At 42.9% G+C, this 15,606-nt stretch overlaps 3 protein-coding genes across 3 annotated transcripts; 1 reads left to right on the top strand and 2 right to left on the bottom strand.

Annotated features, from left to right (window-relative positions):
• Positions 1 to 276: 276 nt before the first annotated feature.
• On the bottom strand, positions 277 to 2,265 carry LOC112051457 (ecdysone oxidase-like). The gene is made up of 3 exons (XM_024090105.2): positions 2,169 to 2,265; positions 1,949 to 2,082; positions 277 to 1,866 (listed from the first exon to the last, which is right to left on the bottom strand). Exons 1-3 carry the CDS (start codon positions 2,263 to 2,265, stop codon positions 277 to 279), a joined length of 1,821 nt encoding a protein of 606 aa, XP_023945873.2.
• A 9,454-nt stretch (positions 2,266 to 11,719) lies between these two features.
• On the top strand, positions 11,720 to 12,421 carry LOC128198520 (uncharacterized). The gene is made up of 2 exons (XM_052884404.1): positions 11,720 to 11,816; positions 11,883 to 12,421. The coding sequence occupies exons 1-2, from the start codon at positions 11,720 to 11,722 to the stop codon at positions 12,419 to 12,421; spliced, it is 636 nt and encodes a 211-aa protein (XP_052740364.1).
• A 737-nt stretch (positions 12,422 to 13,158) lies between these two features.
• Positions 13,159 to 15,344, bottom strand: LOC112051458 (ecdysone oxidase-like). The gene is made up of 3 exons (XM_024090106.2): positions 15,248 to 15,344; positions 14,971 to 15,104; positions 13,159 to 14,883 (listed from the first exon to the last, which is right to left on the bottom strand). The coding sequence occupies exons 1-3, from the start codon at positions 15,342 to 15,344 to the stop codon at positions 13,294 to 13,296; spliced, it is 1,821 nt and encodes a 606-aa protein (XP_023945874.2). The 3' UTR covers positions 13,159 to 13,293.
• Positions 15,345 to 15,606: the final 262 nt, after the last annotated feature.

The raw sequence follows: 15,606 nt of genomic DNA, 5'->3' as shown, positions 1-15,606 counted from the left end.
GGCTGTAGTAGAAGGTTCTTATGACTGAAAAAAATTTAAGGGGTAGGGTAGGCTAGGGTTTGCGTAGGGGTAGGGTAGGGGTTGGGTAGGTTAAGGTAGGGTAGAGGTAGTTGAAAGTTTACATCGAGTTTCACGCGGACGTAGTCGCGGGCGTCCGCTAGTTAATATAATATTATTAGATGTTATATTTATTATTAGATTTTGTATTTTTTAGAGCGTTTTCGAAATAAATTTATAACTTTGTAGGTAGTTCATTCGGTGACCATCGGCAATATTTCACCATCCGAAATACTGATTTACATAACAGTAAATGGTAGACACATAGCCGCTGTCGGCGTCGCAGCCGCCTTTGGGCACGAACTCTACGGGGTGGTCGCGCTTCAGCAGGTCGGCCAGCCGCTCGGCGACCAGCACCGCGGCCGCGTTGGTGTTCCCGCTGGGCAGGCTGGGCAGCGCGCTGGTGTCGGCCACGCGCAGCCGCCGCACGCCCAGCACGCGTAGCTCGCTGTCCAGCACGGCGCCCATGCTGCACGTGCCCACGTCGTGGAACATGCCGCCGTTCATGTAGCGCAGGTAGCACTTCCAGTACGCTCTGCTGCCGAACTCGTGGCTCTTGCAGCCGGGCAGATCCAGCTCTACCACTTCGGCATTGACACTTCTGAAGTAAGTCGTGTTGAGAACCCGCAGGTAGTCTTGCAGGTAGCTCGTGAAAGCGTCCAGGTCTCTCTCTTCGGAAAGGATCCGGGGCTCTATGAGCGGCGGGTCGAACGGATCGGTGCTGCGAAGTGTCACCTGACCTTTAGACTCGGGGTGCAGAACGGTGATGGTGGCGAGCAGAGTGTTCCTGCCTTTGACGGCGTCGAGGAAACCCTGACAGATGGGTTCCGTGAAACCCAAGTTGAATGAACACAAATCGAATGGTGCTTCGGAGTCATTCGGAATAATGAAATTGAAGACTTGGTACTCGGGGCAAGTTTGCGACTCGTCGACCCTTCCGTAGCCCAGGACGATTGGGAATGGCATTTCGTGAGGATCTTGAGGGGCGCTCTTTGCGGTGGAGTTTTCCATTTTAAAAGATACCAAGCTCAAAACATGGTTTTGCAAGTTCTTGCCGACCGGCAGATCGCTTCTGACTTTGATTCCCAAGGACTGCAAGTGTTGTTTCGGTCCGACGCCGGACAGCATGAGCAGCTTGGGAGTGTTGAACGCGCCGGCGGACAGGATCACTTCTCTGTTCGCTAGAACTGTTATCACGCGGTTGTCATCGGTTACTACTTTGACTCCGATCGCGTTATTGTCGCTATCGAAAATGACTTCGACGACGAGTGAATTTTTCAAAACGTGTAAATTCGTTCGATCTTTGTGAGCTCCTAAATTAACGTACGCCGACGACTGCCTCATCCCCCCGGAGATCATGTATTGAGGTAAAGTGAAGCCTATGTTGTCTCTACCGTTTGCGTCGTTTAAAATTTTGTGTCCCGCTTCCTTAAAAGCGTCTAAGTACCTGGCCGTGTCCGGCCTGCCTTCTCTAGTGATACCCAAGAATCCGTCGGTGCCGTGGTAGAATCCGTCAGCCGAGTATAGAATTTCCGAGCTTTCGAGTCTCTCACTCTTCCTAAAATAAGGGAGTACGTTGTCATAGTTCCATCGGTCATCCTTCGTGTCGTCAGCCCAGGAGTCGAAGTCGCCGGGGCAGCCGCGCGCGTAGATCATGTAGTTGATGCTGCTGCCGCCGCCCAGCATGCGGCCCGACGTCAAGCCCAGCGCCCCGATGCCGTGCGACTCTTTGAGGTACTCGCTGTCGTTCACGGAGGTGAAGTTCCACTCGTACTTCGAGTGTGGTAGAAAAGAAAACAGCCCTGGCAGCTGAAACAATGATCACAGTTCGGTTAACGTTCGCTGAGCGTGCATGCGACGGGACGCGAGGGCGCGGAGAGGGCGGACTCACGACGGACTCCGTGGGCGGGTCGCCGCCGGCTTCCACCACCAGCACGTCGTACCGGCCGCACTCGGACAGCCGGTCCGCCGCCGCGCCGCCGGCTGCGCCGCCGCCCACTACTATGAAGTCGTATTTGTGGTAATCTGTTGATGAAACGTGTCATCGATTATTTTAGATGTAAACCCTATAAACATCAGCAGAACAAATATATTACTGGAGAGAAAAGTACCTCTCACTTGCGTCTGCTCCGGGAACAAGTACGAGGAGAGCAGCAGGGCGACCACGCTCAGCGCGCGCTGCACGGTGACTATGCCGTCGAACGCCATCGTTGCGATTGGAAAGTTACGGTAAGCTGGAAAGATACCACCAAAATGAACATAAGTACTTGCACAATAACGCAGTTCAAAGATTTAAATCAAAGGTTGATTATATAGAGCTCTCGCAGTCGCAGCACGAGCCGCGGGCCGGCGGAGACGCCGTGGCGGCCCGCGGCCCGGCCTGTGCCCGACGGCTCAGGTCCAGTAAGTGTGGTCAGTTGACAGAACAAATCGTTAAAGGGGAATGGCCATCCCCGGCCCAGACCTACCATAGTCACCCGGCAGTTTATTTATATCTAAAAAAATCTTGATAATTCTACTTTAATAATGAAATCATTAGAGTCATTACGAATCGTCTCGCTCGTAGATTTGACGACTTCCAGCCTCCCGAACAAGCCGGTTTCCGAGCAGGTTTTAGTACCATAGACCACATTCATACGCTGCGGCAGGTTATACAGAAGACCGAAGAGTATAACCAGCCACTTTGCTTAGCGTTTGTGGACTATGAGAAAGCCTTCGATTCGGTGGAAACTTGGGCTGTGCTAAGGTCTTTGCAAAGATGCCGGATCGACTACAGGTACATCCAAGTGTTGAAGTGTTTGTATGAAAGCGCCACTATGTCAGTCCGTATACAGGATCAGACTACGAGACCAATCCATTTGCAGCGAGGAGTGCGACAGGGAGATGTGATCTCCCCGAAGCTATTTACCGCCGCTTTGGAAGACGTCTTTAAGCTTCTGGACTGGAACGGATTTGGCATCAACATCAATGGTGAGTACATCACTCAACTACGGTTTGCCGACGATGTGGTCATTATGGCAGAGACTCTGGATGACCTTAGTACCATGCTCAACGACCTCAGCAGAGTTTCTCAACGTGTGGGCCTAAAAATGAACATGAGCAAGACGAAGATCATGTCTAATGCTCATGTAACGCTCCACCCAGTTATTGTTGAGGACTCTGCGCTCGAAATTGTAGACGAGTATATATACCTAGGACACACAGTCCAGTTAGGAAGGTCCAATTTCGAGAAAGAGGTAAATCGCCGAATCCAGCTCGGCTGGGCCGCGTTCGGGAAACTCCGCGACATCTTTTCGTCCGAAATTCCTCAGTGCCTGAAGACGAAAGTCTTCGAACAGTGCGTGTTGCCAGTGATGACATACGGATCCGAAACTTGGTCGCTAACTATGGGCCTCATTAGAAGGCTCAAAATCACTCAGCGGGCGATGGAGCGATCTATGCTTGGAGTTTCTCTGCGGGATCGAATCAGAAATGAGGAGATCCGCAGACGAACCAAAGTCACCGACATAGCTCAGCGAGTCGCGAAGCTGAAGTGGCAATGGGCAGGCCACATAGTTCGAAGAGCCGATGGACGTTGGGGTCCCAAGGTGTTGGAATGGCGACCCCGCACCGGAAAGCGCAGTGTTGGTCGACCCCCCACTAGGTGGACAGAGGACATCAAGCGGATTGCAGGAAACCGCTGGATGCTGGCGGCTCGAGATCGTTATGCTTGGAGGTCCATGCAAGAGGCCTATGTCCAGCAGTGGACGTCCATCGGCTGAAAATGATGATGATGATGATGAATGAAATCATTACTTTATCGAAAAAAGTTTGCTACAACGTTCTACGAAAATTAATTAACCAGATCCTTATTAATTATCATATTACATCATATTATCATCTCCATATACTTTTATACAGGGGTATACCTGGGCCGACGTCGTGTGGGCCGCTGGGCCCTTCGACAAAGATAAAGAGCGACTTCTTCAGAAGTCTAGGTTGCAGAATATAAGTAGGTATATTTTAAACGAATAAATATTAATTACAAAAAAGTGCTTACAATTTTAGCATCTACTTCCTTCTGCCGAATCTGCTCCGATGAAGATGGCCGTGTCGCAGAGAGACAGCTTAATTTATCGGCATCTCCACACGAAGAGAAGACAATGGGTTTAGTGTTTGCTAGAAATTGAATGTCCGTTTACACTACACGACCGTACCTACCTCAAACAATTCTTGTCCGAACTCCGCAGTCACGATTATTGTTACGTCGGATTGTGTTACTAATATTCTGTATGAGACGACTTCTGAGGGCCTGAGGGTCTGAGGTCTGAGGTGTACTTCAAAAAAGAGCAATTCGAGCAATATATCAATCAAAATCACGCGAGTCCCTTCGTCAAAAGTTTAAAGAAATATAGTATAATAACAGTATAGTCTATGTAAGACAAAATATTAATTTGTACAAACGAAAAGGAGATTTAAACCCACGTCTTACTAGACACGGGCATAAGTTAGTTATTTCTGCATATCGTCTCCAAAGAGTAAATAAATCTTTTGTAGGTTTGGGTATACTCTTCTATAACAAGATCCCCAAGACTGTGATGGACCTGCCAATGCATAGCTTTAAGCAATGTGTTAAAAAACATTTACTTAATCGAGGTTACTACGACATTGATGAGTTCCTTAAAGATAAAAGCGCTTGGAGGCCATTGGATCAGCTTCCACCTTCACACAAAAAGTGTAAAACTATAAGAAATTGTAATGTTATCATAAATTGTAAATTATAATACTGTATGTTTTTTAAAAAGAGCACTGTTGAGTTTCTTTGCCGGTTTCTTCCCAGCAGAACCTGCCTTCCGAACCGGTGGTAGAATCTTCACAAATAGTCAACTGACGTGTCAAAAGTGCTTGTAAACTGAGACTACTTGAAATAAATTATTTTTGATTTGATTTGATTTGAGGGTATCTTAAGACTAGTGTCAGTGTCTATGTTATATGACTATACCCGGTACGGTCGGGACCGACGGCCATTGACTCAAACACGTTGCACTTCCTCGTCCATGGCGCCTCGTCTCAGTGAGAGAACTCACAAGTTGCGTAGAAGAGGTACAATCACAATATTTATTTACACACTAGCGAACCCGGTCAAGTTTTGCTTTACCCTGCTCCTACCCTATCCCTTCCCTGCCCCTATCCTACCCCTACCCTAGCACTTTAAACCCTTATTTAATGCACAAAAATATCAATAACTTACACTTATAACCCTCACAACTTTTAAACGGCTCAACTGATTTTCATCAAACACAAAACACACAAGTCACCTTTAATAAACTCAAAAAAAAAAAAGTCAGACTGACAGACACGTCAAACTTATAAACCCCCCCCCCCTTTTTTTTGCATCGGGGTTAAAGGGCGTTTTACATTACTCTAACGCACAGGTGCGTGATATGATATTACCGTTACGACATTGGAATTGTTGATAGTACGTTAATAATAGACCGTTTACGAGCAAATGTGTTAGGTAGTTATAAATTTAAAAAGTGTCTTATGGTGTAAGAAGACACGACCCAGTCGCAGCCGAGTCGTGTCAGTCGTGTCAGTCGTGTGTACAGACACAGGCGCGCACAGCTGTGCACACGAACGCGCTGAGACAACATTTGAACTTCTTACCACAATTATTGATCTTCTTGTAAAGCGCTCCGAACAATAGTCACAGTTTATCTTTCTTCGCGCAGCAATGTTCAGACGCCATACATTTTGTTTGTACATCACGTTATATTATAACAAGTGTACCGGTGAAGGATATTTTTTTATAGAATTTTCTTAAATAAACTTTGGATAAAATATTTTATTAACACCACTAATATTCCTCGTCTTTTTTTCCAGTCGGCAAAAATCTTATGCTAGGAATAAGTTGGACATTAAGTACTCTAACGGGTGGGGATTGACCTTACGGCCTGCATGATTGTAGGTTTGCCTCTGAACTGATTGCTACGCTGACAGAAGGCCTTAAAACACACAATTATTAAATCACTATATAAAAAAAATAACAGAAGTTATGTTATTAGCTATCGACCCATTGCTTGCTTTAATTACAATATTTGCAAAAGTTTTTGAAAAAGTAATTAATCGACTTTATAAATATCTCGAAGAGAATGCTATCTTAGTAAATGAGCAAAAAGGGTTTAGAAAATAGACATCAATCAAAACATGATTTATGAACTCCTTAACAAAGTCATGACTTGCATAGATAGAAAAATATCTATAGCGGCTTTGTACATGGATATGACAAAAGCTTTCGATTTTGTAGATCATAATATTTTTTACATAAATTATATAGCTATGGAGTTCGAGAAACTGTGTTAGATCTATTTGACGTCTTATCTCACTGATAGATCTCAAATTACTGAAATTAGTAGAATATGTTCTAATAACTTAACAGAGATATCTTAAATCAAATCAAATCAAATCAAAAATCATTTATTTCAAGTAGGCTCAGTTTACAAGCACTTTTAACACGTCAGTTGACTATTTGTAAAGATTCTACCACCGGTTCGGAAAGCAGGTTCTGCTGAGAAGATACCGGCAAGAAACTCAACAGTTGCTCTTTTGAAAAAGTCATACAGTATTATAATTACAATTGATAACAATTACTGTTTACATTTCTTATAGTTTTACTTTCTGTGTGAAGGTGGAAGCTGATCCAACGGCCTCCAAGCATCTTTATCATTAAGGAACTCATCAATGTTGTAGTACCCTCGACTAAGTAAATGTTTTTTAACATATTCCTTAAAGCTATGCATTGGCAGTTCACTGACAGTCTTGGGGATCTTATTATAGAAGAGTACACCCAAACCTACAAAATAATTTTTTACTCTTTGGAGACGATATGTAGAAATAACTAACTTATGCCCGTGTCTAGTAAGACGTGAGTTTAAATCTCCTTTTCGTTTGTACAAATTAATATTTTGTCTTACATATACTATACTGTTATATATATATATTGTCAGGCTACTGTTAGTATACCTATTTCTTTAAACTTTTGACGAAGGGACTCGCGTGATTTTAATTTATATATTGCTCGAATTGCTCTTTTTTGAAGTACAAATATAGATTGTATATCGGCAGCCTTGCCCCACAATAAAATACCGTAAGACATTACGCTGTGAAAGTACGCATAATAAACAAGCCAAAGCTGTATCAACATCAGTAAACTGTCTTATTTTTCTCACGGCAAATGCCGCTGAGCTAAGTTTACCAGACAGTTTTTCTATATGAGCACCCCACTGAAGTTTACAATCCAAGGTCACTCCCAGGAAAACTGTGGAACTCTCCATTTCCAGTGTTTCACCATCGATCATTATAGACTTATCTAATTTTATAACATTTGGCAATGAAAACTCAATACATTTAGTTTTCTTGGCATTCAAAAGTAGATTATTTGCAGTGAACCAATGCGACACATGCGATATGGCACGGTTTACGTCGTCAGAGTTATCTTTATTTCTGTCGGACTTAAAAATTAAGGATGTGTCATCAGCAAACAGTACAATCTCACATATGCCGCTGACATGGTATGGTAAATCGTTTATGTACACTAAAAATAGAAAAGGACCCAGAATTGAACCCTGTGGGACGCCCATTATGGTAGTGAAACCGTGGGACTTTATATCATTTATGCATACCTTTTGTGTTCTATCACTGAGATAAGAGGCAATGAGATCGAGTGCAACACTTTTGATGCCATAGTGGCTTAACTTGAGTAGAAGGGTGTTATGGTCAACACAATCGAACGCCTTGGACAGATCACAGAACACACCAATAGCATTCTTAGAACCTTCCCATGCTTCATAAATATGTTTTAAAAGTTTAGCCCCTGCATCAGTTGTATTGACCTTTTGTAAAACCATACTGTTCAGGATGAAACAAGTTATTTAAATTAAAATGACATAAAAGTTGATTTAATATGATTTTTTCAAAGACCTTGCTAAGTGTTGGCAATATTGTAATCGGTCTATAATTATTAAGATCTGATTTGTCACCTGATTTAAAAAGTGGTATCAATTTGCCATGCTTCATTAGGTTCGGAAAAATACCTAAGTCCACACATTCATTGAAAATAATGGCTAAGTGGGGAGCAATGACATCAATTATATTAGATATTACTTTCACTGACATGCCCCACAGATCTCCGGTTCTTTTTAATTTTAATAAATTGAAAGATTTTTAATGTCTGATACAGTTATGTGGTGAAATTCAAAAAGAACGTTGCACTCTTTAACATTGCCTCTGTATGTAATAGTCTCTGGGCTTCCGTAGCTGACGAATCTAGTGAATCAGTTAACAAGATCGGAACATTCTGGAAAAAATCTTCAAAGGCATTAACAACCTCGATATCAGTGTTTACCTTTTTGTCATTGACAATTATTTCAAAACTGATATCCCGCGGTTTGATTTTTCCTGATTCTCTATTAATTATATTCCAGGTGGTTTGTATCTTGTTCTCAGACTCAATTATTTTCTGTTTGATGTGTAACGATTTTGCAAGAATACAAACACGTTTGAAAATTTTTGAGTAACTTTTTACATAATCTAAATAAGTTTGCGTTTGAGTATATTGTTTTTCCTCGTACAACTCGTACAATTTATCTCTACTTTTATAGATGCCTACAGTAGCCCATTCGCTAAACTTTAATTTTTGGCTAGCATTAATGCGTTTAAAGTTAAAAATTTTACTAAATTTTTCAAATCACTAATACAGAATTGAGAGAAAAATGAAAAAAAAAAAATTTTTATTTTTGATAAAAATTATGACATTTTCAGAGCGAAATTCTTGCTCCTTTAATTTTTTCAAAAATTCGATCAAGTGGGAAAAAAAACGGTTGGCTGGATTGAATTGAAACTTTGTAGGGTTTTTGTGGGTATATTGAACAGTAAAAGGCACACTTAACGTCAGTGGTTTCCGCAATATTTTTGATTGGGCGCTTGATTTTCCAAAAAACGACAAAAAGCCCTTTTTTGGATGCTTTTTCAAATTCATGTAATGATTGAAAAAAAATTTTTTTTTCGAAATTCAATTGCCAATCCTTGTAGAGAATTTATTCAAGTTTTTAAAACCAACCTCAAAATTTCTGTGCGATCATTGGTTGCTGAGATATTGGTAATCAAAAACAAAATGATCTTTTTCCATTCAAACATCGATATCTCAGCGAGAAATGATTCGTATCGAGATTTAAAAAAAAACTAAATTAAATCTGAATAAACAAGCTATCCGGTCCATATGGAGGTTGAGTCGAAAAAATTTTTTCCAAGTCCGTAGATTAAAAAAAAAAACAAAAAAATTTCGAAAAATTTTTTTTTCGGTGGTTTTCTTATGATTACTCGAAAAATATTTTCAAAAAAAACCTACAAAACGGTGAACTCCTTACAGAGTTAAGAAAAGTGTGTGTCAGCTCCGACGCACGGATGGAGTTTACTCTTTTCAATAGCAACGCCTGAAAAGTGAAAGGTGCGCAAGCGAGGTGCAGCGCTGCGTGCGCGCCCACCAACAGCGTGCACGTGCGTGCGGACGCGCTAGGCATGTGAACGCTGTTGGCGGCAGCGCACGGTGAAAGGTGCGCAGAATAGGTTGCGCACAAAAAAGGTAACGCTATGCGTTCATCGAATTTTACTGCCCATATTTTTTTCATAACGGAGGCTATATATGAAAAATCTATTCTTAAGGAGTGAACTCCAATAAGTTATGAAATGACATGCGTTACGTTTTTTGTGCGCAACCTATTCTGCGCACCTTTCACCGTGCGCTGCCGCCAACAGCGTACACATACGTGCGCACCCATGTGCACGCTGTAGGCGGGCGCGCACGCCGCGGCCTGCTGCACCTCGGTTGCGCACCTTTCACTTTTAAGGCGCGAGTATTGAGACGTGCTTCGGGGTAACTTTTTGTTTCTTTTTAACTTGCACACTTTTTTTTGTTGGTAAACAGTGCACATCGAGTAGGGCTTTAGTAATGCTTATGTTAAAGAAGACTAAATTTATAGAATTGTAAAATAACTAATAGACTTTATAATATACTTCACATTATATATTTTACTCTTACAATGATATAATCATTAAAATAAATTAGAAAGTTGCGCACTAAAGGTGCGCACCAAAAACGTGACACTTTTTCGTTAGTTCAGTTGGTTTTACCCCTCGGATTTTTCTCATACCGGGCGCCTTATATATAAAAAATCGATTCTTAAGGAGTAAACTCCAATAAACTCCAAAAATTTTCAAACTCAGATCCAAAAACTAAACACTTAGAGCTACAATTTGCTTTTTTTTTTTTGCTGTACGACCATTTTTGTATAAGTTACAGCCTGTTGAAAATCCCCCAAAAATTTGGATTTTTTTTCTGCTCCCTTAATTTTTGTGAGAAGTATATATTAATGACCTCCCTTCGGTAATAGCTCCTCCTATGGTTCTTTTTGCAGACGACTGTACAATATTGTATGAACGTCATAATACATTAACTTATGAGAATGATATTAATACATCTGTGGCGATGCATTAATATTTAGGTTATATAATAATTGTAAGTTATTTATAACTCTTTAAGCTGCATTGTACAAAACCCACGCGTTCCTTTGTGTTACAATTACGTAACGCCGATGGAATGTCAACCCTTGTTAAGTGCTTCACACTTAGCCAATAACAGTTCCGACATATAGGCGCCAGTTCGATTCTCCAATGACAGCCGTTATATTTCGGGATAAAATAATCCTTTGTTCGTAAAGTATTATAAATACTTAATCTTGGCCACACTATACTAATAGCATTAACAACTGAGTCTTAGGGCCATAAATCATTTCTCTATATCTATCTCGCTTGCACTTATGGGTCTTATGGAGCCGTCTAGTGAAGGGTGTAACAATGAAAGACATATTATCGATAAGTAAAGTTTATTATCGTATCTTGTTCACAAAATTAAAAAAATTAACAATATTTGATTTAATATAATACATATTTCATATTATATAATTATTAACTAAATAAAATTAATCTTCATCTGAGTCTTCATCATCAGAATCTTCGTCTTCTGCCAAATTTATTATATATTAGTATCCATAGTGCGCAACGAGTAACACATGAATGTATTTATTTAATTGCAGTAAACACATTTATAGCAAAAAAAATACGCAATGCAATTACATTAGAAACCGACCAATCAGAATCGTCCAAATCATTATTGACTCATCATTAGCACGTGCGCAGGTAGCCGTTTATCGATAATTAGGGTGCGCAGGTAGGCGCGCTGCACATTCCTATCTTTTTTGACTTTTATGACCGGACGACTCAGATGATAATGCGCATACTATAGGCCAGAGTACGTTAAACGGCTTAACGGGCTACCACGCTTACGGCTAAATCGCGTCTCTCATTTCAACGTCATACATGCGTCGCATATGCATTCGATTTATCTTTGGTATTTAGTTTTAGTTCTATACATTCTACTTTTAGTTCTATACGTGTACAAATATTAAATATACCTTTTTATATTAATTATGGGAGTTTAATTCACACACCACACGCGCGCTCCCATAAAGTGGTGACCCCGACAACAAAAACAGTCATAAAGTGGTGACCCCGACAACAAACATAGTCATAAAGTGGTTTCGAATAGTCAGTAATTAATAAATAGACAATGTCCAAACACGATGAACAATCGGTTCAAGCTGTGCGCGTTAAAGTACCACCCTTTTGGCCCGACGAACCGGCGTTATGGTTCGCACAACTCGAGGGTCAATTTGCGCTCGCGAACATAACCGTCGACGCGACCAAATTTAATTAAGTTATCGCGAACTTAGACATAAAATATATCACCGAAATAAAGGACATTATAAAAAACCCGCCGGCCGCTGACAAGTACGAAAAAGTGAAGGCGGAGTTAATTGCTCGGTTATCTGTGAGTCAAGAGCAAAGGGTCCGTCAACTTCTTACCCACGAAGACATCGGAGATCGTAAGCCGTCTCAATTTTTGAGACATTTACAAAATTTCGCCGGCCCTAACGTTCCCGACGACTTTGTCCGTTCCCTGTGGTCGAGTCGCCTACCGACTCACATTCAAGTGATCCTCGCTTCGCAGCAAAAGAGCACGTTAGAGGAACTCGCAAAACTAGCGGACACCGTAAGTGACGTCATCGGAACACAGCAAGTGCACGAGTTGGCCGCACCTACCGCAAACGATGAGGTATGCGGACTCAAGCGAGCTGTCGACGAGTTGACGCGTCAAGTGGCTGCCCTGTCGTCACCTCCGCACGCGCTGCTACCGCGTGCCCGTTCTCGCCCGCACGAGCGACACGGCTGGCGCCACCGTTCCCGAAGCCCCGCGATCGATTTGGAATAACAACAAATAATTTTAACCATAAGTGTATGCAAGTTAGTGAAACAGATGAGATTAAGTTTTTAGGCATAATTGTTGATAGGCATCTTAGCTGGAAAACACAGGTTGACAACATATGTAAGAAATTATTTAACGCAGTGTATAAGTTAAACAAATCAGCAATCAATATTGAAACACTGCGTATTGCTTGCAGAGAAAAAGTTTTTAAGACTCAGAAAAGATGCATCAGAGCAATAAGGAATCTACATTGGATAGATAGTTGTAAGCCCCATTTTCAAGAGTTACAAATCCTGACATTTCCTTCTCTATCAACCAACCTATCCCTTTTTAAAAACTTGAATAATAAAAGACGTCCAATAGGGTTGTGTGGACAAGCAGCAAAATCAGTACAGTATCGGAAAAGTGTATTTTGCCAATCAATAAATATTTATAACTAGCGGACGCCCTCGAATTCGTCCGCGTAAAATTTAGTTTTCACAAATCCTTCGGGAACCATGGACTATTCCGGGATAAAAAGTCTATGTGTTAATGCAGAGTGAAATCTATTTCCATTTCAAATTTCAGCCAAATCGCTTCAGTAGCCGCAGCGTTAAGGAGGAACAAACATAGACACACACAAACTTTCGCCTTTAAAATATTAGTGTGCACTTCTTCCCTACACCTACCTAAACCTACGACTTCTATGTTAATATTAATAAAAAGAGGTAAAGTTCGTGTGATTGTAGAGGGTAATCTCTGGATCTACTGGACCGATTTGGAAAACCTTCTTTTACCAATAGAAAGCTACGTTATTTGCGAGTGTCATAGGCTATTGTTGTTCCCCATATTCACACGAGAACTCGTAGAAGTTTGAGTGAATGAATGTTGACAACAGATTACTTTATGAAGTATTTATTTATGTAACAATAAATCGTAGACAAATAACTGTCGTCGGCACCACAGCTCCACTTAGGCACCGTTTCTACGACATGATCACGCTTTAGCAAATCGGCTACTTTCTCGCCGATCATGACGGCAGGCGCGTTGGTGTTCCCGCTGGGCAGGCTCGGCACGACGCTGAGGTCGGCCACGCGCAGCCGCCGCACGCCCAGCACGCGCAGCGCGCCGTCCACCACGGCGCCCATGCTGCACGTGCCCACGTCGTGCGACATGCCGCCGTGCATGTAGCGCAGGTAGCACTTCCAGTACGCTCTGCTGCCGAACTCGTGGCTCTTGCAGCCGGGCAGATCCAGCTCTACCACTTCGGCATTGACACTTCTGAAGTAAGTCGTGTTGAGAACCCGCAGGTAGTCTTGCAGGTAGCTCGTGAAAGCGTCCAGGTCTCTCTCTTCGGAGAGCAGCTGGGCGTCTATGAGCGGTGGGTCATACGGATCGGTGCTGCGAAGAGTCACCTGACCTCGCGAATCGGGGTGGAGAAGGGTCACGGTAGCGAAAAGAGTATTTCTTCCTTTAGTGGCTTCGATCAGATTGTGACAGATGGTTTCCTTGAATCCAAAGTTGAATGCACACAAATCGAAGGGACCTTCGGAATCATTCGGAAAAAGATAATTGAAAACTTGGTACTCGGGGCAGACTCTCGACTGGTCGACCACGCCGTAGCCTAGGACGATGGGGAAGGGCATTTCGTGAGGGTTCTGCGGAGCGTTCTTTGCGCTGGAGGGCTCCATTTTGACAGTTAACAAGCTTATCACATGATTTTGCAAATTTTTTCCGACGGGCAGATCGCTTCTGACTTTAATTCCCAAGGACTGCAGATGTTGTTTCGGTCCGACGCCGGACAGCATGAGGAGCTTGGCAGTGTTGAATGCTCCGGCGGACAGGATCACTTCTCTCCTCGCTAGAACTGTTATCACGCGGTTGTCAGCGGTTAGCACCTTCACTCCGATTGCGTTATTGTCGCTATCGAAAATAATTTTACTGACAAGTGAATTTTTTAAAACGTTTAAATTCGTTCGATCTTTGTGAGCTCCTAAATTAACGTACGCCGACGACTGCCTCATCCCCCCGGAGATCATGTATTGAGGTAAAGTGAAGCCTATGTTATTTCTACCGTTTGGGTCGTTTATAATTTTGTGTCCCGCTTCCTTAAAAGCTTCCAAGTATCTCGTCGTCTCCTTTCTGTTTTCTCTAGTGATACCCAAAAATCCATCGGTGCCGTGGTAAACTCTGTCGGGAGAGTAGAGAAGTTCCGAGCTTTCGAGTCTTTCACTTTTCATAAAATAAGGTAGTACGTTTTCATAGTTCCATTTGTCGTCTTGGACGTCCTCAGCCCAGGAGTCATAGTCGCCGGGGCAGCCGCGCGCGTAGATCATGTAGTTGACGCTGCTGCCGCCGCCCAGCACGCGGCCGGTGGTCAGGCTCAGCTCGTCGTTGTTGTGCGACTCTTTGACGTACTCGCTGACGTTCACGGAGGTGAAGTTCCAGTCGTACTTCGAGTGAGGAAGATAAGCTAACAGCCCTGGCAGCTGAAACAATGATCACAGTTCGGTTAACGTGAGTCGCTGAGCGTGCATATGGACGGGACGGCGAGGGCGCGGAGAGGGCGGACTCACGACGGACTCCGTGGGCGGGTCGCCGCCGGCCTCCACCACCAGCACGTCGTACCGGCCGCACTCGGACAGCCGGTCCGCCGCCGCGCCGCCGGCTGCGCCGCCGCCCACTACTATGAAGTCGTATTGATGTAAATCTGTTGAAAATATTTCATTTCACTGATTTTATAAAAACTTCAATCCGTAATTGTTACATAGATCGTTAAAAAATTCACGAGCACTATGTTTATATAGATCTATCTTGACTGTTCAGCACGTTACAACAAGCCGTCCTAGTCACCTTCCACGGTGGCCTGCTTCGGGAACATGAAGGCGGCGAGCAGGCCGGCCACCACTCTGAAGGCGAGCTGTTTGCTCACGATGTCGGCGATGGACATCCTCGCGCTCGGCAATTTACGGCAGGAGCTGGAACGATACCGGCGATCAAAAACCGGACAAGTGCGAGTTGAACTCCAGTGTCGAGGGTTCCGAACGTTGTTAACCTATTGTGTTTTTAAAACCTGCCTGAAATTGTAAGTAATTATACAATTTTCAGCGTTTCTTCTAGACTATTAAAAAATATATATTTCTGAGCTTTTCCAGAAACTTTCAAGTAGAAATCTAAATTCTTCTAATTCTCTCATTGGATGTGTCACATGA

This window comes from Bicyclus anynana, chromosome 11, assembly GCF_947172395.1.
Source record: "Bicyclus anynana chromosome 11, ilBicAnyn1.1, whole genome shotgun sequence".
Classification (NCBI taxonomy): domain Eukaryota; kingdom Metazoa; phylum Arthropoda; class Insecta; order Lepidoptera; family Nymphalidae; genus Bicyclus; species Bicyclus anynana.
Note: the sequence above shows the minus strand (reverse complement) of the source record. Positions and strands in the feature narration are given on the sequence as shown.

What these genes read in the sequence shown, in the direction of transcription:
- LOC112051457 (XM_024090105.2), bottom strand. Translation starts at nt 2,265, where the DNA reads ATGGCGTTCGACGGCATAGTCACCGTGCAGCGCGCGCTGAGCGTGGTC. An exon ending in GGAGCAGACGCAAGTGAGAG is followed by an intron (nt 2,083 to 2,168) that starts GTACTTTTCTCT and finishes TTTCATCAACAG; the next exon opens with ATTACCACAAATACGACTTC. An exon ending in ACCCGCCCACGGAGTCCGTC is followed by an intron (nt 1,867 to 1,948) that starts GTGAGTCCGCCC and finishes TCATTGTTTCAG; the next exon opens with CTGCCAGGGCTGTTTTCTTT.
- LOC128198520 (XM_052884404.1), top strand. Translation starts at nt 11,720, where the DNA reads ATGTCCAAACACGATGAACAATCGGTTCAAGCTGTGCGCGTTAAAGTA. An exon ending in ATGGTTCGCACAACTCGAGG is followed by an intron (nt 11,817 to 11,882) that starts GTCAATTTGCGC and finishes TCGCGAACTTAG; the next exon opens with ACATAAAATATATCACCGAA.
- LOC112051458 (XM_024090106.2), bottom strand. Translation starts at nt 15,344, where the DNA reads ATGTCCATCGCCGACATCGTGAGCAAACAGCTCGCCTTCAGAGTGGTG. An exon ending in GAAGCAGGCCACCGTGGAAG is followed by an intron (nt 15,105 to 15,247) that starts GTGACTAGGACG and finishes TATTTTCAACAG; the next exon opens with ATTTACATCAATACGACTTC. An exon ending in ACCCGCCCACGGAGTCCGTC is followed by an intron (nt 14,884 to 14,970) that starts GTGAGTCCGCCC and finishes TCATTGTTTCAG; the next exon opens with CTGCCAGGGCTGTTAGCTTA.